The sequence below is a fragment of the Somniosus microcephalus genome, chromosome 12 (assembly GCF_052327205.1).
Source record: "Somniosus microcephalus isolate GS21.2 chromosome 12, FLI_Smic_1.0, whole genome shotgun sequence".
Classification (NCBI taxonomy): domain Eukaryota; kingdom Metazoa; phylum Chordata; class Chondrichthyes; order Squaliformes; family Somniosidae; genus Somniosus; species Somniosus microcephalus.
In genome coordinates this window covers 162457383-162473372 of record NC_140998.1, presented here as the reverse complement: position 1 = coordinate 162473372, position 15990 = coordinate 162457383, and the positions used below count along the sequence as shown (strand labels likewise).

Here is a 15990-nt window from a genome sequence, read left to right as displayed (position 1 = left end):
AGGGCCTTGTCAAACGCACAGCCCTGGGATAGGTGTGCTCTGAGGCCATTTTTCAGTGTCTGGTTAAAACGCTCCAGCCCCCCATTTGACTCGGGGTGGTAGTATGTGACGGATGCCCTTGCTCTCAAGGTAAGAGGAGAGTTCCGAAGAGACCATTTGGGGGCCATTGTCTGTGGTGATGGCCTTTGGATGCCCCCAGCGGGAGAAGAGGGACTCAAGGATATTGATGATGACCCGAGAGGTGATGGAGCCCACGGCAGTGACCTCTGGCCTTTTTGAGTGCAGGTCATAGGTCACCACTAGGAACCGTTGATGGTGGCGGACACCATGGATCTCCCCGCAGACGTCCAGCTGCAGGTGCTCCCAGGGCTGAGAGGGCCAGGCAAGAGGTTGCAGGGGTGGAGGTGCTTGGTGGCCAGTCTTGCCACTTACAAGGCAGGCTGCACAGTCCTTGACCAGGGCTTCGATTTCCCTGTCGATACCCGGCCATCACACTAGGTCTCGGCATCGTTGTTTGAGCTTCACTATGCCCAAGTGGCCCTCGTGCGCCATGGATAAAACACGCACACGAAGGGCACTTGGGACCACAGTGCAGAGCCCACGTGCAACACAGGAGTCATTCCAGCAGGAGAGCTCCTCTTTAACTCTGGGGTAGGCAGACAGTTCCTCAGGCACCTTGCGAGGCCAGCCATCTCTGATGAAGATGCACAGCTGGGAGAGGGCCGGATCCTGTTCAGAGGCCTCTTTGAGCTCCTGGAGAGAGACTGTGGTTTGGAGAGGCGTGTGCAGTATCTGGACGATATCCTGTTCCACATGTTCAGACCCGACGAGTGGGGCTGGGGCAGAGACAGTGCGGGAGAGCAGATCTGCAACAACATTGTCACGTCCTGGTGTGAACTGGAGACTGAAATTGTATTGGCGGAGGCGGTCAGACCAGCGGTGTAGACGCAGTGGTCTGTGGCCCGTGCCGGATGTCGACAGCAGGGCAGTGAGAGCCTGGTGATCGGTTCGCAGGGTGAAGGCACGGCCATACGTGTACAGGTGCCACCGCTCACATGCCCAGACGCACGCCAGCGCCTCACGCTCGCCTACTGAGTACTTCTGTTCAGTGGGACTAAGGGCTCGGGAGGCAAAGGCGATTGGTTTCTCCACTCCATTCTGTATCTGCGATAACACCGCCCCCACAGCTGCAGCGGATGCGTCGCAGGTGACGAGGATGGGGCTGGCGACGTCAAAGTGAGCCAACACTGGAGGTGACATGAGCTGCGATTTGAGGAGGCGAACAGCTTCCGTACAGGCTTGTGACCACAACCAGGGCTCATCCTTTCGCAGGAGCTGGCGCAGTGGGGCTGTGGTGGCTGAGTACTGGGGCAGAAAATTCAGGTAGTACCCAGTCATGCCAAGGAAGGAGGCAACCTGTGCTGCAGAGCTGGGTTCTGGGATGCTGTGAATGGCATGCACGTTTGACTGGAGTGGGGATATACCGTCAGCCGACAACCGAAACCCCATAAATTCGATCTCTGAAACAGCAAAGACACACTTTTCGCCATTCAGTGTGAGCTTGTGTTTTGCTAGAGCCGTGAAAACTCCGTGAAGGCGTTCGTCGTGAGTGGAGGTCGAGGGCCCATGCATGACGATGTCATCCAGTTAGATGGCCACCCCAGGAATGCCCGCGAGCACAGAGGACATCACCTTTTGGAAGCAGCTGGGTGCAGAGCTAAGTCCAAATGGCATCCTGGTGTACCGAAAGACGCCAGCATGTGTCACAGAAGCAGTGAGGTCCCTGCTGCTGGGGTGGAGGGGAACCTGTAGATAGCCCTGTCGAAGGTCCAGTTTCGAGAACAGGATGGAACCATAGAACTGTGCTGTGAGTTCCTCTGACGTGGGCAGTGGATATTTGTCAGGGATTATGGCCTTATTCACTGCTCGAAGATCGACACAGACGCGTAGACCACCTGACTTTTTCGTTGCGACCACCAGGTTGGAGACCCATGGGGAGGCATCAACTGGTTCGATGATGCCAGCTTCCAGTAGTTGCTTTATTCAGCTGTGACCCCGTCACGGAGAGCAAGCGGGATGCGGCGCAATGGCTGAATGACAGGGGTAACGGTGGAGTCAACCATGGGCTGGTGGGTGAAGGCAGTCAGGCAGCCCAGACCCTCGCCATTTCCCTTTCCCCATTATTAATTCCCCAGTCTCATCCTCTAAGGGACCAACGTTTACTTTAGCTACCCTCTTCCTTTTAAAATACCTGTAGAAGCTCTTACTCTCTGTTTTAATGTTTCTTGCCAGTTTACTCTCATAATTCATCTTCTCTCTCTTTGTTTTGAAAAATTTCCCAATCCTCTGGTCTCCCACCAATCTTGGCAACATTGTATGCCTTCGTTTTCAATTTGATACCATCCTTTACTTCCTTAGTTAGCCACGGATGGTGCTCCCTTCTCTTAAAATCTTTCTTTCTCACTGGAATATATTTTTGTTGAGAGTTGTGAAATATCTCCTTAAATGTCCGCCACTGCATTTCAACTGTCTTACCCTTTAATTTATTTTTCCAGTCCAGCCAGTTCTGCCCTCATGCCACTGTAATTGCCTTTGTTTAAGATCAGGACAGTGGTTTGAGATACAACTTTCTCACCCTCCAACTGAATTTGAAATTCACCATGCTATGATCACTCTTTCCTAGAGGATCCTTTACCATGAGATCATTTATTAATTCTGTCTCATTACATAGTACCAGATTCAAGATAGCCTGCTTCCTGGTTGGTTCCATTACATACTGTTCTAGGAAACCATCCCAGATGCACTCTATGAACTCCTCCTCAAGGCTACCATGGCCAATTTGATTTGTCCAATCAATATGGAGAATAAAATCACCCATGATTATTACTGTACCTTTTTTACAGGCCTCCAGTATTTGTTGATTTATATTCTGTCCAACAGTATTCCTACTGTTCGGGGGCCTGTAGACTACGCCCACCAGAGACTTTTTCCCTTTATTATTTTTTATCTCCACCCAAACCGACTCTACATCTTGATCTTCTGAGCCAATATCACTTCTCATCACTGCACTGATCCCATCCTTTACCAACAAAGCCACCCCACCTCCCTTTCCTTTCTGTCTATCCTTCCGAATTGTCAAATACCCTGGAATATTCAGTTCCCAGCCCTGATCACCTTGCAATCACGTCCCTGTAATGGCGATCAGATCATACTCATTTGTATCTATTTGTGCCGTCAACTCATCTATCTTGTTACAAATGCTGCGTGCATTCAGTTATAGCGCTTTTAACTTTGTCTTTTTACCATTTCTCCTTGTTTTGGCCCCATTTTCTGTTGCACTCTTATTTTTAAACATTCTGGCCTAGAAATTCAGTATAGCCACGTTTGGGGCGCTGCAGCATGGCGTTCGCAAACTTTTGCGCCCGGCGCAACTTAGCGCCACCTTCGCCGATATTCAGTTGCATCGCCCCAAGAGGTTGCTGCTGCGCTAAAGCAGGCGATGCACGACTATCATTAGGCGGTAAGCCGGCGATCCGGGGCGCAAACACCGAAGGCGGGCGCAGCGCAGGTGCGGCGAGTTGCTCATTGAGGGCAGACAGTCAGGCGCCGGTCAGCACTTAAAGGGGGAGGGTGGAATTGCTTGGCTGCCACGCCCTGCACACTGCAGCCCTAAGGCAAGGCCTGAACACTGCTTCTGGAACAGCTCCACGCCCAGGAGAATGGAGAAGGCCAGGGAGAGAGCGCAGCGCTTCAGCGAGGGTGACCTGAGGCTGCTGGTTGGCGCAGTGGACCGCAGGCGCCATATCCTCTTCCCTGAGGGTGGCAGGAGGCCGCTGCTCGCCGAATATCGGAAAGCATGGAGGGATGTGGCAAACAGGGTCACGTCCAACAGCGTGGTTGGCAGGACACCAACCAGTGCCGGAAAAAATTCAACGACCTCACTCGGGTTGTCAGGGTGAGTACCCTTTCCAGTATCCTCCTCATCCCTGCATGTGCACCTCACTTTATGGCCAAACGGGCCTGAAAGCCCTAATGGCCAGCCCTCATCCAGCAGCTATGGGACTGTCATGAAAAGCACTTGTGCATTCAGGACTTTAGACACTGTCAGGGCTATTCGACCATGGGAGGCAGTGCGGGCAAGATCAGGGCTTGACACTGTCGGGGCTAATCGACCATGGGAGGCAGTGCGGGCAAGATCAGGGCTTGACACTGTACTTAGAGGCTGTCCTTTCTCTTGCAGGCCAAGCTGGCGCATAACAAAAGACAGCAGCGACAGAGACAGCAACAAAAGGCAGCATTCCTGCAGCCAACACTGTCACTCCTCCATTGCAGCTGCCACCAGCTGTTGGACAGACTGCTGCCGCCCAAGCAGAGTTGGAGCAGTCAGCAGCCGGCCCCTCCAGGCCCAGAGCTGGTCCAGGCCGACCCCCAAGGGCATCTGCCGTCTCACCATCTGACCCTCAGCAGCCTTCCCCCAGCCTTGCTGCAGCTACTGGGGTCCCATTGAGGAGGAGCTGCAGGGCGGGTAGGGGCCAGTCACGGAAGCGAAATGGATCACCCTCGCAGGGGAAAAGTAGACGGTGTGGCCAAATGTTTTGTTTCATATATAAAGGCCGAGACTACTGTATTTGTCTCATATTTAAAGGCCGAGACTGGTATATTTGTTTCATATATAAAGGCCGAGACTGCTGTATTTGTCTCATATTTAAAGGCCGAGACTGGTATATTTGTTTTACTTATAAAGGCCGAGACTGGTGTATTTGTTTCATATATAAAGGCCGAGACTGCTGTATTTGTTTCATATTTAAAGGCCGAGACTGGTATATTTGTTTTACTTGTAAAGGCCGAGACTGGTGTATTTGTGTTTTTGGGGGGGGTTTCTCTCCATTAGTTTGTCATGTGGGAAGGGCACAGAGGTATCACAGTAAAAAAAATTCTTAAATCGCACTATCCATGCTTTCTTTTGGAAGTCCTGGTTGCCCTGCTCGGCTGAGGGCTTGTGGAGCGGCTACATTCATCTTCTGCCATTGACACAAGCCATTCCCTGAGAGGGGGCCGAGAACCGACTTGCAATAAGCCGCCGACGGGCGGCCCTTGCACTTTCTGCCTCCCTCCTGTGCTGCTCCTCCTCCTCCTCCTCTGGTGGTCCTCCAATGTCTGCTAGCAGTGGCTGAGTCCTGCGGATAGCCAGGTTGTGCAGCATGCAGCACACGACAACGAAATGGGAGACTCGCTCAGGCGAGTACTGTAGGGCTCCCCCGGAACAATCCAGACGGCGGAACCGTTGCTTCAGCACGCCGATTGTTTGCTCAATGATGTTCCTGGTTGCTTGATGGCTGTCATTGTATCCCTCTTCAGCAGGGGTGCTGGGCGCACGGAGCGGGGTCATCAGCCAGGTGCACAAAGGATAGCCTTTGTCCCCGAGAAGCCATCCTCGTGGGTGAGGCTGGGCCTCGAACATGTCTGCCACAGTAGTCTGGCGCAGGATGAAGGCATCGTGGCTGCTGCCTGGAAAGCGGGCATTGACAGCTAGGATGAGCTGCCTGTGGTCACACACCAACTGCACGTTGAGCGAATGGTAGCCCTTCCGGTTGCGGTAATCCTCGGCATTCTCTAGAGGTGCCCGCAAAGCCATATGCGTGCAGTCAATGGCGCCCTGCACCATGGGGAAGCCCGCTAATGCTGCAAAGCCCATTGCACGCTCTTGCTGCTTGTCAACGGTCATGGGGAAGGAGATGAACTGACGTCTCCTTCTGAAAAGGGCATTGGTCACCTGGCGGATGCAGCAATGTACCGCAAACTGGGAGATGTTGGAAATGTCCCCAGTAGCGGATTGGAAGGAGCCGGTGGCATAGAAGTTGAGAGCCACCGTCACCTTCACTGCCACCGACAGAAACGTCCTACTCCTCCGCTGTGGCTGCAGATCTTCGCGAAGCAGGTGGCAGATCTCAGTGACCACCGCCCTTCTGAATCGCAGCCTCTGAACACACTGCTCCTCAGACATGTTCAGATATGAGAACTGCTGGCGGTATACCCTGGGTGGGTAAGGCCTCCTTTGCCGACCCCTGTTGGCCCTTCTCCATCTGGCCATGACTGGCACTCTTTCACGGCATCTCTGAGCCCTTTGAATGCAATGGAGAAGCCCAACGTTTCCACCCATTGCAGCCCCCATTATATGTTTCCAACAATCAATGCTATGACACTGAAGTTAAAGACAAGTGCAAAGCTGTGGCCTGAAGCCACAAGTACCTGTACGAGTGTTGAGCCAAACCAGAAAGCTCTCTACCTTTGTCTCTCTCCAAAGATCCGTCTCTCACAAAGAAGGAGTGGAGCAAAATGGCTGCCATTTATACTGCAGAAGGAGTCCCCTTTAATTAGCGCCCCCCGTGCCCCGCAGCGACTGGGAACCGTTCCCCTCTACCAGTCGCTAGGGGCGCCAGGCGCACAATAGGCCGGCGCCACTGAATTTCCGGTTCGGGGCGCACAAAGGGCGTTGCACCATGAAATGACGTCAGGATCTGCGCGCGCAAAGGTTTTGCGCCGCCGCTAAATCTTAACTGAAGTTCGCGAGAGGTGCAGATCGCGCCGCTCCCGGGCGCTAGCCGCTTAGCACCCCACTTCTCCTCCTCCTAAGGTGCTAGCGGCTGGCGCAAACAACTGAATTTCTAGGCCTCTGTCTCTTCCTGTCACACTCTGGTTAGTATTTCCTCCATTTCTATCCTGCTCTATTGCTTTCTCATTTCTCATTGACTTTTTAAATTCCCGCTCACCCGGATCCTCCCCCCCACTATTTAGTTTAAAGCCCTCTCTACAGCCCTAGTTATTCAATTCGCCAGGACTCTAGCCCCAGCATGGTTCAAGTGAAGCCCATCCAAACGGAACAGCTCCCTCTTATCCCAGTACTGGTGCCAGTGCCCCACAAATCAAAACCCACTTCTCCCACACCAGTCCTGGAGCCACTCGTTCATTTCTCTGATCTTATTTACCCTATGCAACTTCACTCGTGGCTCAGGTAGTAATCCAGAGATTATTACCTTTGTGGTTCTGCTTTTTAATTTAGCCCCTAGCTGCTCATACTCTCTCAGCAGAAACTCTTTCTTGTTCTACCTATGTCATTGGTGCCTACGTGGGCCATGACAACTGAATCCTCCCCCTCCCACTCCAAGTTTCTCTACAGCCCAGAGGAGATGTCCTTAACCCTGGTAGCAGGCAGGCAACACAGCCTTCGGGACTCATGCTCTCGGCTGCAGAGGACAGTATCTATCCCCCTCACTATACTGTCCCGAATCACTACATTTCCTTTTACTCCCCCCCACTTGAATGGCTCCCTGTACCACGGTGCTGTGGTCAGATTGCTCATCCTCCCTGCAGTCCCTGCCCTCGTCCACACAGGGAGCAAGAATCTTGTACCTGGTAGACAAGGCCAATGGCTGAGGCTCCTCCATCACTACCTCCTGGATCCCAGTACTTGCCTCATTTGTAGTCACACCCTCCTGTCCCTGACCATGGGCCAAATTGGAAGTAATTACTTTAGTGGGTGTGACTGCCTCCTGGAACTTGGTGTCCAGGTAACGCTCCCCTTCCCTAATGTGTCGCAGTGTCTGAAGCTCGGGACTCCAGCTCATCAACTCTGAGCCGAAGTTACTCGAGCAGCCACCATTGGCTGCAGATGCGGTCGCCTTGGACCTCAATGGTGTTCACCAGCTCCCACATGCAACAACAACAACACATTGCCTGGTCTCCCATCTCAATTAATTAATTAATTTGTTTTAAAATTTGGAACACGTATATCTTTTAATCTACACCAAGGCACTTAAATTTAGACGCCCAAGTTTGGAAAAAAAGCGAGAAATATAGAAATACTCACCAACCAATCACTTACCTGCTTTCTGGTGACGTCACACTTCGATTACTTTTTACTTCTTTACACTCACCGGTCTGTTGTAGCCCCCGGCTCCCCTGGACTCCCGCTCTCCTGGGCTCTCGCTCTCCTGGGCCCCCGGCTCCCCTGGACTCCCGCTCTCCTGGGCTCTCGCTCTCCTGGGCTCTCGCTCTCCTGGGCCCCCGGCTCCCCTGGACTCCCGCTCTCCTGGGCTCTCGCTCTCCTGGGCTCTCGCTCTCCTGGGCTCTCGCTCTCCTGGGCTCTCGCTCTCCTGGGCCCTCGCTCTCCTGGGCCCCCGCTCTCCTGGGCCCTTGCTCTCCTGGGCCCCCGCTCCCCTGGGCCCCCGCTCTCCTGGGCCCTCGCCCTCCTGGGCCCTCGCTCTCCTGGGCCCCCGCTCTCCTGGGCCCTCGCTCTCCTGGGCCCCCCTCTCCTGGGCCCCCCTCTCCTGGGCCCCCGCTCTCCTGGGCTCCCTCTCCCCTGGGCTCTCGCTCTCCTGGGCTCTCGCTCCCCTGGGCTCCCGCTCTCCTGGGCTCCCCCTCCCCTGGGCTCCTGCTCTCCTGGGCACCCGCTCTCCTGGGCCTTCGCTCTCCTGGGCCCTCGCTCTCCTGGGCCCCCGCTCTCCTGGGCCCCCGCTCTCCTGGGCCCTCGCTCTCCTGGGCCCCCGCTCTCCTGGGCCCCCCTCTCCTGGGCCCCCGCTCCCCTGGGCCCCCGCTCCCCTGGGCCCCCGCTCCCCTGGGCCCCCGCTCCCCTGGGCTCCCCCTCTCCTGGGCCCCCCCTTTCCTGGGCCCCCGCTCTCCTGGGCCCCCGCTCCCCTGGGCCCCCGCTCCCCTGGGCCCTCGCTCTCCTGGGCTCCCGCTCTCCTGGGCTCCCCCTCCCCTGGGCTCCCGCTCTCCTGGGCACCCGCTCTCCTGGGCCCTCGCTCTCCTGGGCCCTCGCTCTCCTGGGCCCCCGCTCTCCTGGGCCCCCCTCTCCTGGGCCCCCGCTCTCCTGGGCCCCCGCTCTCCTGGGCCCCCCTCTTCTGGGCCCCCGCTCTCCTGGGCCCCCGCTCTCCTGGGCCCCCGCTCTCCTGGGCCCCCGCTCCCCTGGGCCCCCGCTCTCCTGGACCCCCTCTCCTGGGCCCCCCCTCCCCTGGGCCCACGCTCCACTGTGCCCCCGCTCCCCTGGGCCCCCACTCTCCTGTGCCCCCGCTCCCCTGGGCCCCCACTCTCCTGGGCCCCCCCTCCCCTGGGCTCCCGCTCCCCTGGGCTCCCGCTCCCCTGGGCCCTCGCTCCCCTGGGCCCCCGCTCTCCTGGACCCCCTCTCCTGGGCCCCCCCTCCCCTGGGCCCACGCTCTCCTGGGCCCCCCTCTCCTGGGCCCCCGCTCTCCTGGGCCCCCGCTCTCCTGGGCCCCCGCTCCCCTTGGCTCCCGCTCTCCTGGGCCCCCCTCTCCTGGGCCCCCCCTCTCCTGGGCTCCTGCTGTTTTTGTAGCTCCGAAGTCTCGCTCTCCTGGGCTCCCACTGTGTTTGTAGCTCTGAACTCTCGCTCTCTCCTGGGCGCCTGCTGTGTTTGTAGCTTCAAACTCTCACTCTCTCCTGGGCTCCTGCTGTGTTTGTAGCTCCAAACTCACGCTCTCTCCTGGGTTCCTGCTGTGTTTGTAGCTCCGAACTCTCGCTCTCTCCTGGGCTCCCACTGTTATTGTAGCTCCGAACTCTTGCTCTCTCCTGGGCTCCCACTGTTTTTGTAGCTCCGTGCTCTCGCTCTCTCCTGGGCTCCTGCTGTGTTTGTAGCTCCGAGCTCTCGCTCTCTCCTGGGCGCCTGCTGTGTTTGTAGCTCCGAGCTCTCGCTCTCTCCTGGGCGCCTGCTGTGTTTGTAGCTCCGAACTCTCGCTCTCTCCTGGGCTCCTGCTGTGTTTGTAGCTCCGAACTCTCGCTCTCTCCTGGGCTCCCGCTGTTTTTATAGCTCCGAACTCTCGCTCTCTCCTGGGCTCCCGCTGTTTTTATAGCTCCGAACTCTCGCTCTCCTGGGCTCCCGCTGTTTTAGTAGCTCCGAACTCTCGCTCTCTCCTGGGCTCCTGCTGTGCTTGTAGCTCCGAACTCTCGCTCTCTCCTGGGCTCCCGCTGTTTTTGTAGCTCCGAACTCTCGCTCTCCTGGGCTCCCGCTGTGTTTGTAGCTCCGAACTCTCGCTCTCCTGGGCTCCCGCTGTTTTAGTAGTTCCGAACTCTTGCTCTTTCCTGGGCTCCTGCTGTGTTTGTAGCTCCGAACTCTCGCTCTCTCCTGGGCTCCCACTGTTTTTGTAGCTCCGAACTCTCGCTCTCTCCTGGGCTCCCGCTGTTTTTGTAGCTCCGAACTCTCGCCCTCCTGGGCTCCTGCTGTGTTTGTAGCTCCAAACTCTCGCTCTCTCCTGGGCGCCTGCTGTGTTTGTAGCCCCGAACTCTCGCTCTCTCCTGGGCGCCTGCTGTTTTTGAAGCTCCGAACTCTCACTCTCCTAGGCTCCCGCTGTTTTTTTATGTTGGAGACCTACCTATGTTCCTACCAATGAGATATTTAACAGTATTTGCACTGATTAGAGCTCCTTCCTAGATGGTGCTGTCTTCTGCAGCTCTGATCCATGTGTGTGAAGTTCCTATATAGGTTAACCCACACTCGCTGAGCCAGCATTCCTAAAGCATTCATTAGTTGTCAACCTTAGCTCAGTGGTGGCACTCTCGCCTCTGAATCAGAAGGTTGTGGGTTCAAGTCCCATTCCAGAGGCATGAGCATGTAACCTAGGCTCTGTCCTCTCAGGTGGATGTAAAACATCCCCTGGTACTTGTCAAAGATGAACAGAGGAGTTCTCCTGGCCAACATTCATCCTTCAACCAACATCACTAAAACAGATTGCCTGGTTATTTATCTCATTGTTATTTGTGAGATCTTGTTGCGTGCAAATTGGCTGTTGCATTTCCCTCCTTTACAACAGTGACTACACTTCAAAAGTAATGAATTGGCTGTGAAGTACTTGGGATGTGCTGAGGCCATGCAAGGCACTATATAAATGACAGTTCTTTGTTTCTTAAATGTGTGACTGGCTTGCTGGTACCACAGTGCGAATTCTCCAAGTCTTGCTCTGCTCCCAGCAACCTAGTATCACAAGGTTTAGGCTAGCCATGGAAAAGGACAAAGATCAATTGAGAGTCAAAATACTAATTTGGAGGAGGGCCAATTTCAGTGGGTTGAAAACAGACCTGGCCCGGGTAATTTGGAATCAAAGATTGGCAGGCAAAACTGTAGTTGAACAATGGGCTGCCTTTAAAGATGAGATGGTTCAGGTACAGTCGAGGCACATTCCCATGAGGGGGAAAGGTAGGGCAACCAAAGCCAGAGCTCCCTGGATGACGAAAGAGATAGAGAGTAAGATAAAGCAGAAAAAAGGGGCGTAAGACAGATGCCAAGTTTAGAATACAAGTGAGAACTAGGTTGAATACAGAAAGTTCAGAGGGGAAGTGAAAAAGGAAATAAGAGGAGCAAAGGGAGTATGAGAATAGACTGGTAGCTAGCATAAAAAGGAATCCAAAAGTCTTCTATAGGCGTATAAATAATAAACGGGTAGTAAGAGGAGGGGTGGGGCCAATTAGGAATCAAAAAGGAGACCTAAGCATGGAGGCAGAGGGTATGGCTGAGGTACTAAATGAGTACTTTGCATCTGTCTTTACCAAGGAAGAAGATGCTGCCAATGTCATAGTGAAAGAGGAGGTAGTTGAGATACTGAATGGGATAAAAATTGATAAAGAGGAGGTACTAGAAAGGCTGGCTGTGCTTAAAGTAGATAAGTCACCAGGACCGGATGGGATGCATCCTTTGTAGCTGAGGGAAGTAAAGGTGGAAATTGCGGAGGTACTGGCCATAATCTTCCAATCCTCCTTGGATGCGGGGGTGGTACCAGAGGACTGGAGAATTGCAAATGTTACACCCTTGTTCAAAAAAGGGTGTAAGGATAAACCCAGCAACTGCAAGCCAATCAGCTTAACCTCGGAGGTGGGGAAGCTTTTAGAAACGATAATCCGGGACAAAATTAACAGTCACTTGGACAAGTGTGGATTAATTAAGGGAAGCCAGCACGGATTTATTAAAGGCAAATCATGTTTAATTAACTTGATTGAATTATTTGATGAGGTAACAGAGAAGGTTGATGAGGGCAATATGGTTGATGTGGTGTACATGGACTTCCAAAAAGCATTTGATAAAGTGCCATGTAATAGACATGCCAGCAAAGTTGAAGCCCATGGAATAAAAGGGATGGTGGCAGCATGGATACGAAATTGGGTAAGTAACAGGAAACAGAGAGTAGTGGTGAACGTTTTTTCGGAGGAAGGCATATAGTGGTGTTCCCCAGGGGTCGGTACTAGGACCACTGCTTTTCTTGATATATATAAATGATTTGGACTTGGGTGTACAGGGCACTATTTCAAAATTTGCAGATGACCCAAAACTTGGAAGTATAGTGAACATTGAGGAGGATAGGGATAGACTGCAAGAGGACATAGACAGGTTGGGTGGACACGTGGCAGACGAAGTTTAATGCAGAAAAGTGCAAAGTGATACATTTTGGTAGGAAGAACGAGGAGAGGCAATATAAACTGAAGGATACAATTCTTAAGGGGATGCAGAAACAGACCTGGGGGTATATGTGCACAAATCGTTGGAAGGTGGCAGGATAGATTGAGAAAGCAGTTAAAAACATATGGGATCCTGGGCTTTATAAATAGAGGCATAGAGTACAAAAGCAAGGGAGTTATGATGAACCTTTATAAAACACTGGTTCGGCCTCAACTGGAATATTGTGTCTGGGCACCGCAATTTAGGAAGGATGTGAAGGCTTTAGAGAGGGTGCAGAAAAGATGGGACTTCAGTTACGTGGATGGACTGGAGGGGCTGGGGTTGTTCTTGGAGCAGAGAAGATTGAGAGGAGATTTGATAGAGGTGTTCAAAATCATGAGGGGTCTAGACAGAGCAGATAGAGAGAAACTGTTCCCATTGGTGGAAGGGTCGAGAACCAGAGGACACAGATTTAAGATTGGTAGAAGGTCCAAAGGCGACATGAGGAAAAACTTTTTTACGCAGCGAGTGGTTATAATCTGGAATGCATTGCCTGAAAGGGTGGTGGAGGCAGATTCACTCATGGCTTTCAAAAGGGAATTAGATAAGTACCTGAAGGAAAAAAAATTGCAGGGCTATGGAGAAAGAGCGGGGTCTTGGGACTAGCTGACGTGCTGTTGCAGAGAGTCGGCATGGGCTTGACAGGCCGAATGGCCTACTGTGCTGTAACGATTCTAAACAAACCTCAGGAGTCAAGCCTGTTCAGTCCGTAAGGGTGACCCCGAGCTTCCGGTCGCCTGTCATTTTAATTCACCGCTCCATTCCCACTCGGACCTCACCATCCTTGGCCTCTTGCATTGTTCCACGGAAGCGCAATGTAAACTCGAGGAACAGCACCTCATCTTCCGATTAGGCACTCTGCAGCCTTCCGGACTCAATACCGAGTTCAACAATTTCAGATCATAACCTCGGCCCCCATTACATTTTTACTTATATTTTTTTCCACCCCTTTGTTTTGGGTCTTCCCTTCCCCCCCACCTTTCCTTTTTTTTTCTCTCTTCTCCCACATGGCAGCTGTCTCTTATCCTGCCAGTACACTTCACACCTAATCTCAGCCGTCTTTTGTCTCCACTGCCCTATTAGCATCTCATCTGGTTTTGAATACCTCTTAATGTCTCTTTTACTTCTTTTGTTCTATCGCAGCCCTGACTTCGATCTATTTCATTTCCTTTCCAGTTTTGAAAAAGGGTTTCGACCCGAAACGTCAACTCTAATTTCTCTCCACGGATGTTGCCTGGCCTGCTGAGTTTTTCCAGCATTTTCTGTTGTTATTAAGCATCCTGTTATGTTGCCCAACATATCAAATACAATAAGCTAATCATGAGTACCAGGTGTTTGAAAGGTGCTATTAAAGAGGAACTTTCTCTATGTTTTTGTGCATTACCAGGTGTGTCGGCCTATTTAGATTTCACTAACCCCGTAGTCCGCAACTGGTACGCCAACAAGCATGGATTTGACCAATATGAGGTAATTATCTTAAAGCTTCAGTCTCACGCTCATTTTAAAGTCTGGGCATCACCAAGGTTGAAAAGGGTAGAAGAAATGATGGGAGGTTGTGATTAGAGGATGTCAAGCTTGGGCTTTCGACATTAAAAGGGAAGACTAAGGGAGGGAGGTAAGTAGGTTCACAGTTCTGAGGTTCTGGGACAGAATGAGTTAGGCTTGGAGACAGCGAGGTGATTCTTGATTGCAGGGAGGAGGAACATGTAGGAAGCTGTTTTGGGAGCTCAGGAGAGAAGAGAGGGGATTCAGAGGAGCAGTGGGTGTGGAATACGAATAAAGTAAAGGTAAATGAGAGGAATGCGAGATTGGAGCTGAAAAGTTTGACCTATCAGATGCTAAGTTATCAGATGTCATTTGAACCACCTGCAGAAAATCAAGCTTTAAAACAGCTTCAGTTTGTTTTCAGATTGTCAGAAAAGGGGATAAAGAGATATGGGAACAGGGTGGGCACATAGCAATAGGGTACTGCATGTGTGGAGGATCAACACCAACAGACTGGTTGAACGCAACAGCCTCTTTCCGAGCTGTGATTTGGGGAAAGGCAGCACGGTGGCATAGTGGTTAGCACTGTTGCCTCACAGCGCCAGGGACCCGGGTTCGAATCCGGCCTCGGGCGACTGTCTGTGTGGAGTTTGCACATTCTCCCCGTGTTTGCGTGGGTTTCCTCCGGGTGCTCCGGTTTCCTCCCACAGTCCAAAGATGTGCGGGTTAGGTTGATTGGCTATGATAAATTGACACTTAGTGTTAGGGGGATTAAATATGTGGGGTTACGGGGATAGGGTGGGATATGTGTTGGTGTAGGGGTTACGGGGATCGGGTGGGATATGTGTCGGTGCGGGCTCGATGGGCCAAAATGGCCTCTATCTGCACTGTGGGGTTTCTGTGAAGTTCTGTGAAGTGTGATTTCTATATTTCTATGTCGGAATTTCAGGGAAGAGTGGTGTTTAACTTATGCACAAGTGAAAGGATGACTTTTTGTAATGTGAATTACATCATCGCAATATGTTTGCCAGTGACTTTTCAGTGGAAATGATGCCCTTTCACTGTGTACCATGGATTGTACATGAACGCAAGGGTTGCCTGAGGATCATGTGCTTGTGTGGAAAGTTCTCCGATCGTGCCTGAGCTGTTGGGAGAGGCAGAGAGCAGTGACTCATAGAGCAGGTACCAGCGAGGCACAGAGTAGATATCAAGAGAGTACAGAAGTGACTGGAGACCAGAAAGGCAGAGAGAACGAGACTGGAGACCAGAGAGGCATATAGCAGAGAGCAAGAGAGTGGGGACTGAAGCGGCATATAGCAGAGAGCAAGAGAGTGGGGACTGAAGAGGCATATAGCAGAGAGCAAGAGAGTGGGGACTGAAGAGGCATATAGCAGAGAGCAAGAGAGTGGGGACTGAAGCGGCATATAGCAGAGAGCAAGAGAGTGGGGACTGAAGAGGCATATAGCAGAGAGCAAGAGAGTGGGGACTGAAGCGGCATATAGCAGAGAGCAAGAGAGTGGGGACTGAAGCGGCATATAGCAGAGAGCAAGAGAGTGGGGATCAGAGAGGCATATAGCAGAGAGCAAGAGAGTGGGGACTGAAGAGGCATATAGCAGAGAGCAAGAGAGTGGGGACTGAAGCGGCATATAGCAGAGAGCAAGAGAGTGGGGATCAGAGAGGCATATAGCAGAGAGCAAGAGAGTGGGGACTGAAGCAGCATATAGCAGAGAGCACGAATGCAAAAATGCCAGAAAAGACCTGAGAAAAATATCAAACCAAAAGCATCGGCAACCAAACAATCCGGACCTACGTACTAGATACAATGAAACCCTCAAAAGATATAAACACACCATTAGGAACAAAACACAAAACTATACCCACAAAATACTCGAAGAAATTGAAAACTCCACCAATCCAAAACAATTCTGGGAAATGTGGAATAACCTGAGTACAACACAATTGCAAGCATTACCAATCCAAGATGGCGACATCTGGAGAACACATTTTGA

At 52.5% G+C, this 15990-nt stretch overlaps 1 protein-coding gene across 1 annotated transcript in view; it reads left to right on the top strand.

The window, feature by feature from the left end:
- LOC147109667 (neutral alpha-glucosidase C-like) overlaps positions 1 to 15990 on the top strand; it is a 205396-nt gene that overhangs the window by 130667 nt on the left and 58739 nt on the right. Inside the window, exon 13 of the mRNA XM_086002347.1 lies at positions 13884 to 13963. Within this exon, the coding sequence (XP_085858473.1) occupies positions 13884 to 13963 (80 nt within the window). The remainder of the gene's footprint in view (positions 1 to 13883; positions 13964 to 15990) is intronic.